Raw genomic sequence first — 14,889 nt, forward strand, 5'->3', positions numbered from 1 at the left:
AAATGAGAGCACGCTTAAACGCTGTAATAAAAACCTAAATTTCTCTCATGCCTTATACAGTATGTCTCATTAGGGTCAGAATAAAAAAAAATGAAATTTCAGAATGCGCACAACCTCGCTTCAACTCGATGAAGGAAAGGTGACGCGGCGATCGGTGTTAGGTTAAGCGAATAAACAACTGAGAGAGTACGCGAAATGGGCGCTTGCCTTGCTCGGGTCGTCTTGAAACTCCTCGTTTGGCGAATCAAGCGGCTGCGGTGCCTGTAAACAGTGAGATACAGCGTACAACCGTTATAAAAATGGTCTATAGACAGTCTATAAACTTCTTATCGACTCCATTGTCTTCCTATAGATATTTCTTTTTCTCTATTTATAGTCCATAGACTGTCTATAGACACAAGTGTACTAAAAGTCCATGGCCATAAATCTATAGATTTTTTATAGAATGTATGTAGCATTTGTATTTCCTATAGACTCTTCTCTAGAAAATGTCTATAGAGAGTCTATAGACTTTATAGACAGCAGTCTATAGGCAGTCTATAGACTGCTTAAAAAAATTTGTAAAGGAAAGCAACCGGTACTGTTTTCAGCAAGTTTAACAATCCGTGGATTCAAAATCTTTCCTACTCTACCATGAAAAATATAAAGAAATTCATCTAAACACTGAGAACTTAATCTTATTGTGTCGGGCGATATGCAGTGCGCGAGTTTCTAAAATTCGCACGTGGATGAGGCACTCACGCCGTTCAGAGGACAGACGTCGGTTCTATCGTTTTACTTCTCTTGGCGCAGTAAATAAAGATGTGGCGAGAACAACACCAAACAGCACTTTGCAGAATATTGCGCTGATATGTATTATGGCACGGCAATATCCCTACTAATACACTCTCCCAGAGGGCCTTTAGGGTATTTGAATAAATAAATAAATAAATAAATAAATAAATAAATAAATAAATAAATAAATAAATAAATAAATAAATAAATAAATAAATAAATAAATAAATAAGTAAATAAATAAATAAATAAATAAATAATCCCTGACTGTATGTAAGGAACACGGCAGCCGTCAGGGTCAGGGACTAGAAGACCGCAGCATGGACTAGAGTAAGCACTGTGTCATGCCGGCGAGGGACCAAATTTTAACCGATTAAGCAATAACGTGTATAAATATGTACAAACACACGCACGCATGCGCGCACCCCCCCCCCCTCACACACACACACACGCACGCACACATTGTTTTTAAATTGTAAACTGTGATTTTCAATTTTACAGACAAAAAAAATGCCCAGGCTCAGCTTGGTTAAGCCAAGAATGCGTTGCATATTGCGCGGTCTTTTTGCGCGAGGTATTGCTTGGCGGCACTCGATTTTCTCAGCAGCTTTTCCTCCGTGACGTATGGATGGATGGATGGATGGATAGGAGCGCCCCCTTTGAAACGGGGCGGTGGCAACCGCCACCATGCTCAGCCGTCCTTTTTTGTTTTTTTTTTATTGTTTTTCTTTTTATCTTTTTTTACGTGGTTTGGTGACGTCACGTCACCAAACCACATGACGTCACGTCACCAAACCACATGACGTCACGTCACGTGGTTTGGTGGCTGCCCGGCCGCGCCCAAGGGCTGAACTGAGTGATTGCAATATGCTACGCATAAAAGTTAAACACAACGACTCCGTTCGGTCAGCTTTTAAGGCACTTACAGTTTCTATGGCATCTAAGAAGGCCTGAGCCACATTGACCTTGTTTTCATCCTGAAACAAAAGAAAAGGGAGTGTCGCAATGGCACATGATAATATAATACGTCCATCAGGTAATGTCACGGGGAACCAGATAGAGAGCTCTTAATCGGGAAATGATAAAGGCACAAATAGGTGCCTCAAGGTTGTGGTAGCTTCAGTAGCTAGGGAGGCAACTCGACAAGCCTAAGCTGGGCGTACTTTTTGAAACAAGGCAAACTAAGGCGCAGCGTGAAGTGTACTTGGAAAACATAAGTTATTATTATTTTCCCGGTTGTGGTAAACCTTTTAAAAGCAAACGCAGAGAGCATATTGAGGAGCATGAAAATTGTGACGTCACATATCCCAAGGGTTCCCGTCGAAATCTAGGAAATGAGAAGTTTTAAATTTCACTTCCACTGCTACAAAACTACGAAATTAGGCAGAAAAGATCAGAACATTGTGAAGAGAGCACCGTTAGAGCCTAATAAAATCATCGAAGGTGGAAAAAAAAAAACACGGAGTTGCCCTTTAAGTAAGGAATTCATTGTTCTCGTTTCGTAACTGTATGTTTCGGAACATTATTCGCGTCATATTTCCACCCTCTCCGTTTACTCTAAAGTCTTCTGCCTGATGCTCTAGAATGGCAAGTCCGGTCCTGTGCAAGCTTTGGTGCTTCAGGTCCCGAGCGCCTAAGACATGGAGCAGCATTGGCGCCGGAGAACAGCGGAGACTTTTAGCATAGCGCGTACATAGCGCTGCCACCGCGCATGCGTAGACGGTCCCGAAAAAGTAGGTATGCCCGCCGGGGCATACCTACTTTTTCATGCCTACGGGGCATATCTACGGGGCATAAAATCGGGGTGAAATGGGGGCACCACAATAGCAAATGAATTCAAAGCATGGGCTAAGGGTCTTCACTTGGTCTAGAGGAACTCACCGTAAGGAAGAACTCACGGAAGTTGACTACGCCGGGAGGAGAGTACCGGTGGGGTAGGATGGAGGTGAAGATCTCCCATTCTGAAAGTTAGATTGAGGAGCAAGAGAAGCGTTTACTTCATGGCGAACAGCAACAAGGCGGGGGTCACCATTTTTTTTTAAATCTGAAAACACGGCATATGCAGCACGTACATGAAGCTCATGCGCAAAACATATAACCTTGAAGGTACGTTGTCAGAAATTATATTCTTGGAGCATACGACCGAGAAAAATCTGTTCTGCACTGTGAAGAAGCACAGAGACATACTTCTTCATTTTCCCTTTATATGACAGGCTTATCAAAAGGATTTCTGAAGTTTCGGTTTAAAATTGACGGTTGATAAGGGCAATCGTGTTCTGGTTTTGTGTTCCAAGAAGTTCGGCTTTTCTGCGCTGGTGTCTTTTTCATCGGAAGAGAGTTAATACACTGCACTGAAGACAGAGAGAAGGCAATGGGCATGCTTGAACCATTAAAACACAATGGGTGTTATTAAGCATGAAATGCTTTTAGCCCCCGTTGTCGGCAGTGTGGTGACGTCACGCCGAGACCGAGAGCCATCATCCGGGCACTGAAATCCACTCATCCGGGCACTGAATTCCAGTCATCCGGTCTCTGAAACGAGAACATCCGGGCACCGAACGAGACTTAACGAGATTTAACGAGACTCTGTAAGCCCTCCTACGCGACCGGCATGCAAGCGCCGGTTGGTCTCCAAAGGAGTCACAAAAAATAAATGCTGCCAGTGCCTTCTCAATGTTTATCAAGATATCAGTCGCTGTGCGTTTGATAATGCACGGAATTATAATTTCCGATTTCTAATAACGCGTGCAAAAAGCACATAAATTCCACGATACACTTCGTTGTCATACGTGATCTCTTAGGGGCTTCGCGCATCGAATCAAATCCGCGCAGGCGCACAGGGGCCCGGGGGAGAAGCGCTGCGTTCAAAGGGCAAGACATCGCGCCGAACGGGTGGTGGCGTTCCTCCCTTCCATTACGGTGCGGTTCGGGTGTCCACCGAGATGGCAGAGAATTACTGCGCCATTTGCTTTCCTCAAAAAACCTTGCGTTCAAATGGCAAGGCATCGCGCTGAACGGGTGGTGGCGTTCCTCCCTTCCTGTACGGTGCGGTTCGGGTGTCCACCGAGATGGCAGAGAATTACTGCGCCATTTGCTTTCCTCAAAAAACCTTGCGTTCAAATGGCAAGGCATCGCGCTGAACGGGTGGTGGCGTTCCTCCCTTCCTGTACGGTGCGGTTCGGGTGTCCACCGAGATGGCAGAGAATTACTGCGCCATTTGCTTTCCTCAAAAAACCTTGCGTTCAAAGGGCAAGGCATCGCGCTGAACGGGTGGTGGCGTTCCTCCCTTCCTGTACGGTGCGGTTCGGGTGTCCACCGAGATGGCAGAGAATTACTGCGCCATTTGCTTTCCTCAAAAAACCTTGCGTTCAAATGGCAAGGCATCGCGCTGAACGGGTGGTGGCGTTCCTCCCTTCCTGTACGGTGCGGTTCGGGTGTCCACCGAGATGGCAGAGAATTACTGCGCCATTTGCTTTCCTCAAAAAACCTTGCGTTCAAATGGCAAGGCATCGCGCTGAACGGGTGGTGGCGTTCCTCCCTTCCTGTACGGTGCGGTTCGGGTGTCCACCGAGATGGCAGAGAATTACTGCGCCATTTGCTTTCCTCAAAAAACCTTGCGTTCAAAGGGCAAGGCATCGCGCTGAACGGGTGGTGGCGTTCCTCCCTTCCTGTACGGTGCGGTTCGGGTGTCCACCGAGATGGCAGAGAATTACTGCGCCATTTGCTTTCCTCAAAAAACCTTGCGTTCAAATGGCAAGGCATCGCGCTGAACGGGTGGTGGCGTTCCTCCCTTCCTGTACGGTGCGGTTCGGGTGTCCACCGAGATGGCAGAGAATTACTGCGCCATTTGCTTTCCTCAAAAAACCTTGCGTTCAAATGGCAAGGCATCGCGCTGAACGGGTGGTGGCGTTCCTCCCTTCCTGTACGGTGCGGTTCGGGTGTCCACCGAGATGGCAGAGAATTACTGCGCCATTTGCTTTCCTCAAAAAACCTTGCGTTCAAAGGGCAAGGCATCGCGCTGAACGGGTGGTGGCGTTCCTCCCTTCCTGTACGGTGCGGTTCGGGTGTCCACCGAGATGGCAGAGAATTACTGCGCCATTTGCTTTCCTCAAAAAACCTTGCGTTCAAATGGCAAGGCATCGCGCTGAACGGGTGGTGGCGTTCCTCCCTTCCTGTACGGTGCGGTTCGGGTGTCCACCGAGATGGCAGAGAATTACTGCGCCATTTGCTTTCCTCAAAAAACCTTGCGTTCAAATGGCAAGGCATCGCGCTGAACGGGTGGTGGCGTTCCTCCCTTCCTGTACGGTGCGGTTCGGGTGTCCACCGAGATGGCAGAGAATTACTGCGCCATTTGCTTTCCTCAAAAAACCTTGCGTTCAAATGGCAAGGCATCGCGCTGAACGGGTGGTGGCGTTCCTCCCTTCCTGTACGGTGCGGTTCGGGTGTCCACCGAGATGGCAGAGAATTACTGCGCCATTTGCTTTCCTCAAAAAACCTTGCGTTCAAATGGCAAGGCATCGCGCTGAACGGGTGGTGGCGTTCCTCCCTTCCTGTACGGTGCGGTTCGGGTGTCCACCGAGATGACATTAGGCCCGAAAACATTTCATGCTTAGTCTACTCTCGGTTACGGGAGAGGCAGAGATTTTTTTTTTAACGTTTGCTGATTTTAATTTCAAAATCTGCGAGAAATACATCGGTACGGTCTGTTGAGCTCGACTCTACAGCACGGCGGACGTTATGTACCTAATATGAATCAATAACTAGATGAATAACTAAAGTTAACTAATTGACTTTTATTTTTCATTTTAGGAGGAAAGGTTATATTGCGAATCGAAGGCCGTCAATATCGACGGTGAACCCTGCGTTTAAATTTTTTTGTCGGTAATGTGGTTCTAAATGTCGAAGGTAAAGAAATGAACGCATTTGAAAGCTTATTTAATTGTCTTTTCTGTATTTAATGTTTATAAAACCACGTCGCTCGCATTTTTAAGGCATTAAATACAGACGGCATTGTATCTTTTAGCTGTAGAAGAAGGCGACTTGATTTCGGCTACGGTACCACACCCACCGACGCCATTTTTGAATATTCAATACGGGAAAGCGAACTCAACAAGTTTTGAAATGGGCATTTTAGACATTCCATATTTCGAACTACACTTCCGATTAATAAAATTTAAAAACACAGCTCTCCTTATTTGGGCGTATTACCTTGTCGTCTGAAATAAAAAATAAGAAAAGTTCATTAGTTACTTCTAGGTAATTTATTGTCGAATTATTGATCCATAACATGTATATATTGAACGCCTTGCTGTACAGTTCACCTGTCTAGACGGCACCAACGTATCCCTCACATTTCTTTAATATAAACATCTGTAAACGGCAAAAAAAATCACCCTGTATTTTTCCAGTCTTCAAGGAATGAAGCGAATCATGGTCAGGAGGACATCCTGGGCTCGTAGCCTAGTTCTTCTAATCTAGAATAATTTATTGAACAACAATAGTACAGCCACAGAATACAACAATGAGAGAAAGAGAGAGAGAGACTTTAATTATAATAAAGTAGAGGTCTATTTATGAATAAAGGAGAGGTCATTGGTGCGCGAAAGCCACAAGTGGGCTCTTTTGCCAAGTTAGCCACAGTTGTCCAGGTTAGCCAAGACATCTGCCTTCCTTGTTAGTAAATTGTGCTTAGGTGGAAATAGCCTAATTTCAGGTGTTATAGTAATTTTGAACTTCAGATGTCTGTTTTTCTAATGTTTAACTTTCCATAGTGGAAGAAGGGTTAAACGACCGCAGTGGTGGCCTGGTCGTTTGGGCATCCGCCTCGCACGCGGGAGGGGCGGGGTTCGATCCCCAGTGCCGCCAGGTACCCACCGGTGATACAATGGTATAAAATTGGTGATACAATGGGCTGCCTGCTTCTCGGTTTCTTTAGGGTGAAATGTTTGGGTAATGGGTCTTCGACCCCACCTTGGGTACATGATAAAAACTTTGTGTGCCATAGCGTTCTTTGGCCGCAGATGCTCTTGCGGCAAATAATAATAATAATAATAATAATAATAATAATAATAATAATAATAATAATAATAATAATAATAATAATAATAATAATAATAATAATAATAATAATAATAATAATAATAATAATAGTCATCATCATCATCATCATGGTTAAACACGGTTCCGCCACTTACGGAGTTTCTGGTCGGCGTGCCAGACAAACTCGAGCGCGTCCAGGTTTCCCCTCCAGCGGCGCTCCAAGTGGCTGACCCTGCCCAGGAACAGGCCGTCGAAGCCCATCTGTGCGGGTGGGCCTCAGTTAAACTTGCGGCAGCCTTTGCGGCTGTTGTCTGTGCACGTTAAACACTTTTCGCCTCTATTGTAGAGACCGCTGTGTGGTTGCAGCAGTCAGCAAGAACAACTGCACAGACTTGCGGCAGCTTTTGCGGCTGTTGTCTGTGCACGTTAAACACTTTTCGCCTCTATTGTAGAGACCGCTGCGTGGTTGAAGCAGTCAGCAAGAACAACTGCACAACCAAAGACTCAGTCAAACCTGTTGTCGAGGGTAGGAGAGGAGTGACATTTAGGACTGAAACTAGGACCTCGTAAAAAAGGGCTCTTGGTCCGCTTGAGCCCTGTGGGGGAGTTTCTAGTCTCCTGGTGAAGCTGACAGGATCAAAACTTCGATAACATTCTCAACCTGTAGTCAGCGATCTCTACGCTTAGGCTGTACATTCTCTGAACTGTAAGGTGGTCGTTTCAGCGCAGCATTCACTGGTCACAGTTCTTTTAGTCCCCAAAACTCTGTAGCTTTGTGGCCTTGCAAATATCGAAGAACGCAATTCACAGCAGCGTGATTCTTTTGTACCATTTTCGCAGTGACTATTAACAGGTTTGTTACTGGCGTACTGCCTGGCCAAACGAACGTTGCCGGGCTTTTAACTATTAGTGCTAGGGTTTGTATATCGTTTGCTGTTGGAACCTCTGCCGTATAAGAGAGAGAGAGAGAGACTCTTTAATGAAATGCAGAGAATTTAGCCGGCGTTTAAAAATCGCTGGCATGCTACTCTGCGTAGGAAGGGGAATTTGGGAGAACAAGACAGTAGGAGAGCAGCGTGGAAGAGGTAAAAGAAAAAAAACGAAGATAAAATGCGGCCATGAAATGGGTACTAAGGATGCAATGGCGAGTATTAATGTAACCTATGGAATGATGGAGCGCATAGTCCGACAAATGGGCTGACGAAGTTCACTGCATGAAGAATGCATGAAGGTAACGTGCAAGTGAATTTAGAGCTTATCTAGATGTCCAATGTCTTTTAAATATGAAAAAAGAAAGTTCATTGCAAGTCTCTGTTGCCTGAAGCAGGCTAAGGGACCTAAAACTTTGTCCATTGTTAGGGGCACTGGGCAGAGCTTCTGCATGCAATGTTCATAGTACGCACGCTCGTTAGCATACGCAGGGCACACAAGTAGGATATGTTCCACAGTTTCTACCGCGGCACAATTGTCACAATGCGGACTGTTCGTTTGTCCAAAACGGTATCGCAAGCGGTTTGTATATGCAGAATTCAGACGAAGTCGGTGATAAAGTGTTTCCAGTTGTCGAGGAATTCTGGGTGAGAGTCTTGATCTAAGATGTGGGTCGATTGAGTGAAGAAATTGGTACTGATGTGTCGGCAAACTCCAAAGCCGATACGTTTCTTCGTAAGCAAAACTTTTAGCCATTTGGGACGCATTCGATTTTCATCACTGGGCATCACGTTCTGCTCTGCAGCCACTCGCTCATCCTCTTCCCTTTCTTTCGCCCGCCGCGGTGGCTCAGTGGTTACGGCGCTCGGCTGCTGACCCGAAAGACGCGAGTTTGATCCCGGCCGCGGCGGCTGAATTTCGATGGAGGCGGAATTCTACAGGCCCGTGTTCTGTGCTATGTCAGTGCACGTTAAGGAACCCCAGGTGGCCGAAATTTCCGGAGCCCTTCACTACGGCGTCCCTCATAGCCTGAGTCGCTTTGGGACGTTAAGCACCGCAAAACCAAACAAAACCAATCTTTCCTTTCTTTCGTTGCAGTTGACGTCAAAGAGCTGTTTTTGAACGTTCAAAGCCATGCGCCACGTAATGGCAGCCAAGTGAATTAGAAGCGCTCGTCCTGAATTCCCGGTAAAGAGGGTCAAACCCACCCCATCTTTCCTTGCTAATAGCAATAACACTAGATTCTCTGAACAAAACAATATGCTTCTACCAAAATTGAACACAAATTATGGAAAACAAACTGCTTTTTTCTCCGCCATCAAAACCTGGAATTCATTACTGCTAGCAATCAAATCCGCACGTTCGCAGCCCGCTTTCTACACTTTACTAAAAAAACATCTCCTATCAACCCATTCAGCTTCGTGCCATGCTTAAGGTTGCCTTAATCTTATTTTCTGTTCCCCACTCTGACAGCAAACGGTCATATTGTTACTCATCTAGAGCCTCTTTTTTTTTTCTTTCTTTCTCCGCCGCTGTTTTATACCTGCATTTATTCAATGCCCATTGTTATCTGATGTCTTTTTGTGTTCTTTCTATTGCTCTTATGTTTTGCTGTTTTATGCCTTTTTTGTTAAATTATGCCCGCTAACTATTGTATAACTTATTCGCTGCCGCAAATTACACTAATAGGTTTTAACTTGATTGTATACTTTTATTCCAGCTCCCCTGCCAAACTTATACACTTTCCTTATGTGTACCTGATGGGAGGTCCCCCAGACAGATTTCACTTTGGGACTTCCTACTGTACTAACTTTCTTATGAAACTTACAAATCATTTGTATTTCGCTTTAATAAACCTTCAAACTGCCCGACACCCTTGGGGCTCTGCAGGAGCGTAGTAGCGTCCTCCCCACCTGTGCGAAGAGGGCCGCCTGCTCCCGGGAGTGTCCGTACGTGTCCAGCTGCCAGACGGCGCGGGGCAGTGCGCATGCGCCGAACGTGGCGTTGATCCAGCGCATGCCCAGCGTCATCTGGTCCAGGATGTCCGAGTAGTGAGTACTCGCCTCGTCATTCATCACCATGCCACCGCTCACAAGCTCCACGCGACCTGCGAAAGGGGTTTTCTTTTAATGTGTAAGCACTGTATGGCTATGTTTGCGGATCTTGTCCGCACGTACGTCCGAACGATTGGGTTTATGCGAAAAAAAAATGGTACCATCGGATAGAGGATCAAAAAAATGTCCAAAAAGTGGGCGAGGCCGCAGAAAAAGTGGCGCCAAATTTCAAAATGACGGAAGTATGGGCGGAGCCAACGCGTGGCGCCAAATTTGAAAACGAATAAGGTTCAACAAGGGGAAGCTTTGGGCCAGTTGGTCTGACATGTTGGAGAGGAGGAATAACCGCGAACTTGCAACTTGCTAGTTACCGCTCGTCCTGTCCTCTTCTCGTTCTTCAGTCTCGTTCAAGTTCGCGGTTATTCTTCATTTCCAACTTGAAAACGAAACGTGGCGCGAAGTTTCGAAACTCATGCTTACGCATTTCTCCAATGAGGGTGCCGCAGTGATCTCTAACGTTTTTTTTTTTGCTTCAGTGCCACGTTGCACGCTACTGTAATCGTCATACAGTGGCGCCAAATACTCTCTGTTCCTGACTCTTACCTGCTCGCTCCTGACAATGCGACGCCAATTGGACATTTTCTTGTAGTTCTTTTCGGGCTCGTCCAAACCTCCAAAAGGACTGGTTGCGTTTTGTCATAGTATGCGTTAAACTCTTGATAGAATTCGTTGAGATTCCTACCACCTACACTCGGAAGTGTGAGCACCACAAATACCTTTATTCGCATGCGAAAATCACAGCTATCTGACCCTGTAAAGAATGCACTTAAGGGCTAATAAATACTCATTGAGGCGTTGCTGGAGTTTACCTTCGGAGACGAATTTCTTGAATATGATCTTGAAGACTTCGTTGCTGGATTCGTACCACCTCTTGAGGAAGGCCATCTCGGTAACGCTGAACATGCGCTTCTTGTTCTTCAGGAGCTCGCCGCTCACCGAGTTCAGGATGGACGACGCCTCTGGAAGCGCAACAGGCCATGTCAAATCCCTCAGTGTGGGTTTGGCACGTGCAAGTTCTTTTTAATGAATCGATCAACAATCACATGCAATCGTTTTCTTCCCTCCTATTTCCCAATATTTATTCTGGATACTGTACTCAGGCTGGCGATTAACAAAAAACCTTTTCTCGGATTCTTTACCCCTGTCCTCTATTCCCTTTATGCCAAAGTCATCTAAGCAAATGAACACTCTCACTCACTCATCCACCCACCCACTCGCCCACTGACGTACTCACCAGGCCACTCACTCACGCAACCACCCACCCAACCACCCATTCACTCACTCACTACCCAACCACCCACTCACTCTCACACTCACTCACCCACCCGCTCACTCAACCACCTACTCACTCGCTCGCTCATTCACCTACTCAATCACTCACTCACTGACCCACCCACCCACTCACTCTCACACTCACTCACCCACCCAACCACTCACTCACTAGCACACTCACTCACCCGCCAACTCACTCTCGCACTCACTCTCTCCCCCACTCAATCACTCACCTGTCCACCCACTCATACTCAGACATCCACTCAGTCACTAACTCACCTACCTACTCACTTTCACCACCCACCCACTCAATCACTTGCTCACTCACTCACCTACCCGCTCACTCACTCTCACACTCTCACACTCACTCCCTCTAACACTACCTAACACTGACCCACCCACTCACTCACCTTCTCAATCACTCACTCACTGACCCACCCACACACTCACTCACTCTCACACTCACTCACCCACCCAACCACTCACTCACTCGCACACTCACTCACCCGCCCACTCACTCTCTCCCCCACTCAATCACTCGCCTGCCCACCCACTCTCACACTCAGTCATCCACTCAGTCACTCACTCACCCGCCTACTCACTCTCACCACCCACCCACTTAATCACTTGCTCACTCACTCACCCATCCGCTCACTCACTCCCTCTAACACTACCTAATACTCACCCACCAACTCACTCAATCACCCATTCACTCATTCCTTCACTCACTCACCCACCCACTTACCCAACCACCCACTCAGTTACTCTTACACTCACTCACTCTCACGCTCACTCACCCACCCACTCACTCATCCGCCTACCCAATCACTCACTCACCCACCCACTCAAGTCACCGATCCATACACTCACTCACTCACCCACCCACCCACCCACCCACCCACCCACCCACCCACCCACCCACCCACCCACATCGCGCCTGCACTCTCAGCCCCACATAGGTGACGAAGCTTTCTGAGGTGCAGTACGAAAGGGGGAGAGAGAGGAGGTTATGTTCCACGCCTTCCGCCTCCCCTCTTCCCGCGCAGCTCACTCAGGAAGTTGGACTCGAACGTGTTGTGCGAGGCGATGTCCATGTGCGAGTGCGGCACGAAGTGGATGTTGATCACGTCCGGCATCGGCTTCTGGCACAGCTGCAGTGCGCGGAGGAATCGGTAAATCAAAACTGAGCCACCAGTACACTACAGCTTCGCAAGGAGAAAGAACAGCAAACAGTGAATCAGCCTGATGTCTGATCTACATTGAGCATAAGAGTGTAATAGGTCTCTCTTTAAGGGCGGAGGGGGGGGGGGGGAGTTCACAGCAGCACCTGTTCATGTCTTCTTGGTAGAAGGGAGTATTACGGTTGCAAATTTGCGCCCCACACCCCTACCCTGCTTCTGAGCACGCCTATGACATTGAGTATAGTACCACTCCCGTATTGTTTGCGCAGAAGTGATGCAAGTGGTAAATTAATACATCTACTTAGGGCAGGCAGTGACCGCATATCCGGACCACGAGAGTGAAATAACTGTATACGAGAATAAGAATCGGATGGAGTGCATTCGGCAGGCACTCTCAGGTGATGAATAGCAGCTTAGCACTGATTCTCAAGAGGGAAGTGTATAGTAGTTGCGTTTTGTCAGGATTTACCTATGGGACAGAAACTAAGAGGCTAACGTAAAGAGTTTAGATTAAGTTGAGGACAGCGCAGCGATTTTTTAATGGAAAGTTATGGGTGCAGCTTTAGGAGACAGGAGTAGTGCAGATGGAGGGGGGTGGGGGGGGGGGGGGGGGGTCAGCGTAACGGAGTGATGGCTGTGAGGGGAGGGGAGGAAGGGTGGGGGGAGAAGGTTAGGGTGTACCAGCTGGCATATAGGACAACGTTGATTACAGGTCGGTGCGGGAGGCCTTTGTCCTGCCGTGACGTAGTTGTCGTGTTGATGATTATTATCATCATGAGTCCTTCTAGCTTGTTTGATGTTGAAAGCACTGGAAAGCTAGGTACAATTTTAGAGCGTAAGCTCTACCTCACGACCAAAGCTACAAAGCCGGGTCATCGCTGAAGCCTTTACCTTCAATAAATGAAATTAATATTGCCGCTACATCTCAAAAAGAAAGAGCAGCAGAGCAACAGACAGGAGGTGAGGGTGAACACGTCATATGCTCTCGCCGCAGCCTATCACCCCTGTTGCTAAACTGCAACAAGCTCTCGAGTTGTGCATTGCACATCGTCGTCTTCAGCAACTTCCACCTGCAGCGCGAAAAGATCAGATCAGCCTAACCTCGATCAGAGCTTAACCTGAGTCTAATATCGTTGCCAGACGTGCCGACGACCCAGCAAAGCAAAAACCATGACCCTGTCAGGCTAAACGCACGCTTTCGAACGTCTATTCGGTTTAACTACTTTAAAACACTACCATTCTTTAACCATTTCTTTTACCAAAGAAAGTTTAAACATACAACTCCATGCGTAAAAGAAACATTGTACATTACGAATGTCAGGCCAATTCTCGAATATGACGCGTATGTTGGGACCCATTCACAAATATTTTAAAAGACAAGCTAGAGCGAGTTCAGAAGCGGGCAGCAAGGTTCGTAACTGCGAATTGTAATTTTAAGGTTAGAAGTTCAGAACTTCGGGAAGCTCTTGGTTGGAAGTTATTATTCCACGGAAGAAACGTTTTCAGAGTAAAGTTTTTGTACGACATTTACAATAATAAAACAGGAATTAATAAAATTGTCTATTTAAGGCAACCTCACTACGTTTCGAGTAGAAAGGACAATACCATGGAAATTACAGGGTATAACTGCCGGATTATTACATTTAAAGATTCCTTTTTTTCCCAACACAATAAATGACTGGAACCTGCTGCAAAATGAAATGTTTGAGATTGAGAATTTCCAGGCTGCAATTGACAATGCAATAACCTGATTATGCTGTTCTCAGTGTTGGTTCTGCGTCTCGAGTGTAATCAGAATGCTGTTGTCTTTATTGGAAGCTCTTAACATTTTTCTGTAACTTTTTTTCTCCTTTGTGCTCTTTTGTTGTATTGAATTTTACTGTTAATGTACATACCCCCCCCCCCCCCCCCCCCCCCCTACAATAATGCCTCTCGAGGTGCTGTAGGTACCTTGAATAAATAAACAACTGGTCCGTGCGTGTTCACGGCTGTGACCCGAGCATCCCGAGCGCATGCAGAGGAGTGGTCACGTCGTCATGTCAGGCTTACCCTGAAGCTGCAGTGTATCTCGGTTCCCGGTGGCTTCGGCTTCGCACCGAGGCCCCCAGGGGGCTCCGAGCGAAGCGATGTCCGGCTGCCGGCGGCCATCATTGGCTGGGCAGCGGCCGAGGCCAGACAACAGGCGAGAGCCGAGACGACGATCATTCCGAACCGCATGGTTCGCGGACCCCTGCGCAAGTGGCTACGTGGCCGGGGAATAGAGTGCATAGGAAAGAAAAGAAAATAAAAAAACTTATGGTCTATTTCGTCGTTGAGTGTAGGCGTAAGCATCAAATCCAAAGCAGGGAAGGCTTAACATATTCTAGAGCATCTCATAGATGGCGGTAGCTCCACTCGGCTAATAGACAGGTCGTTTGGCTGCTGGATGTACAGCCTTTGTCAAAAGTAACCAGGCTGCACGGTTTGCTTCTTAGTAGTATATTGAAGCTATTATGCCAACCCACAAGCTCTAAATCTCTGTATGGTAATTAGTACCCCTGTCCTCACCTTCAAAGAACTTTTTGATATTTAGGAAAGCC

The 14,889-nt window shown here is 46.8% G+C and overlaps 1 protein-coding gene across 1 annotated transcript; it reads right to left on the reverse strand.

Moving 5' to 3' along the window:
* Positions 1 to 162: 162 nt before the first annotated feature.
* LOC149324470 (lysosomal alpha-mannosidase-like) lies at positions 163 to 14,547 on the reverse strand. The gene is made up of 8 exons (XM_089565507.1): positions 14,360 to 14,547; positions 12,181 to 12,280; positions 10,667 to 10,816; positions 9,657 to 9,850; positions 6,969 to 7,074; positions 2,656 to 2,735; positions 1,701 to 1,751; positions 163 to 261 (listed from the first exon to the last, which is right to left on the reverse strand). The coding sequence occupies exons 1-8, from the start codon at positions 14,525 to 14,527 to the stop codon at positions 163 to 165; spliced, it is 948 nt and encodes a 315-aa protein (XP_089421633.1). The 5' UTR covers positions 14,528 to 14,547.
* Between the last annotated feature and the right edge of the window lie 342 nt (positions 14,548 to 14,889).

This window comes from Amblyomma mixtum, unplaced genomic scaffold (genome assembly GCF_055824585.1).
Source record: "Amblyomma mixtum isolate Tamu unplaced genomic scaffold, ASM5582458v1 scaffold_29, whole genome shotgun sequence".
NCBI classification, from domain to species: Eukaryota; Metazoa; Arthropoda; class Arachnida; order Ixodida; family Ixodidae; genus Amblyomma; species Amblyomma mixtum.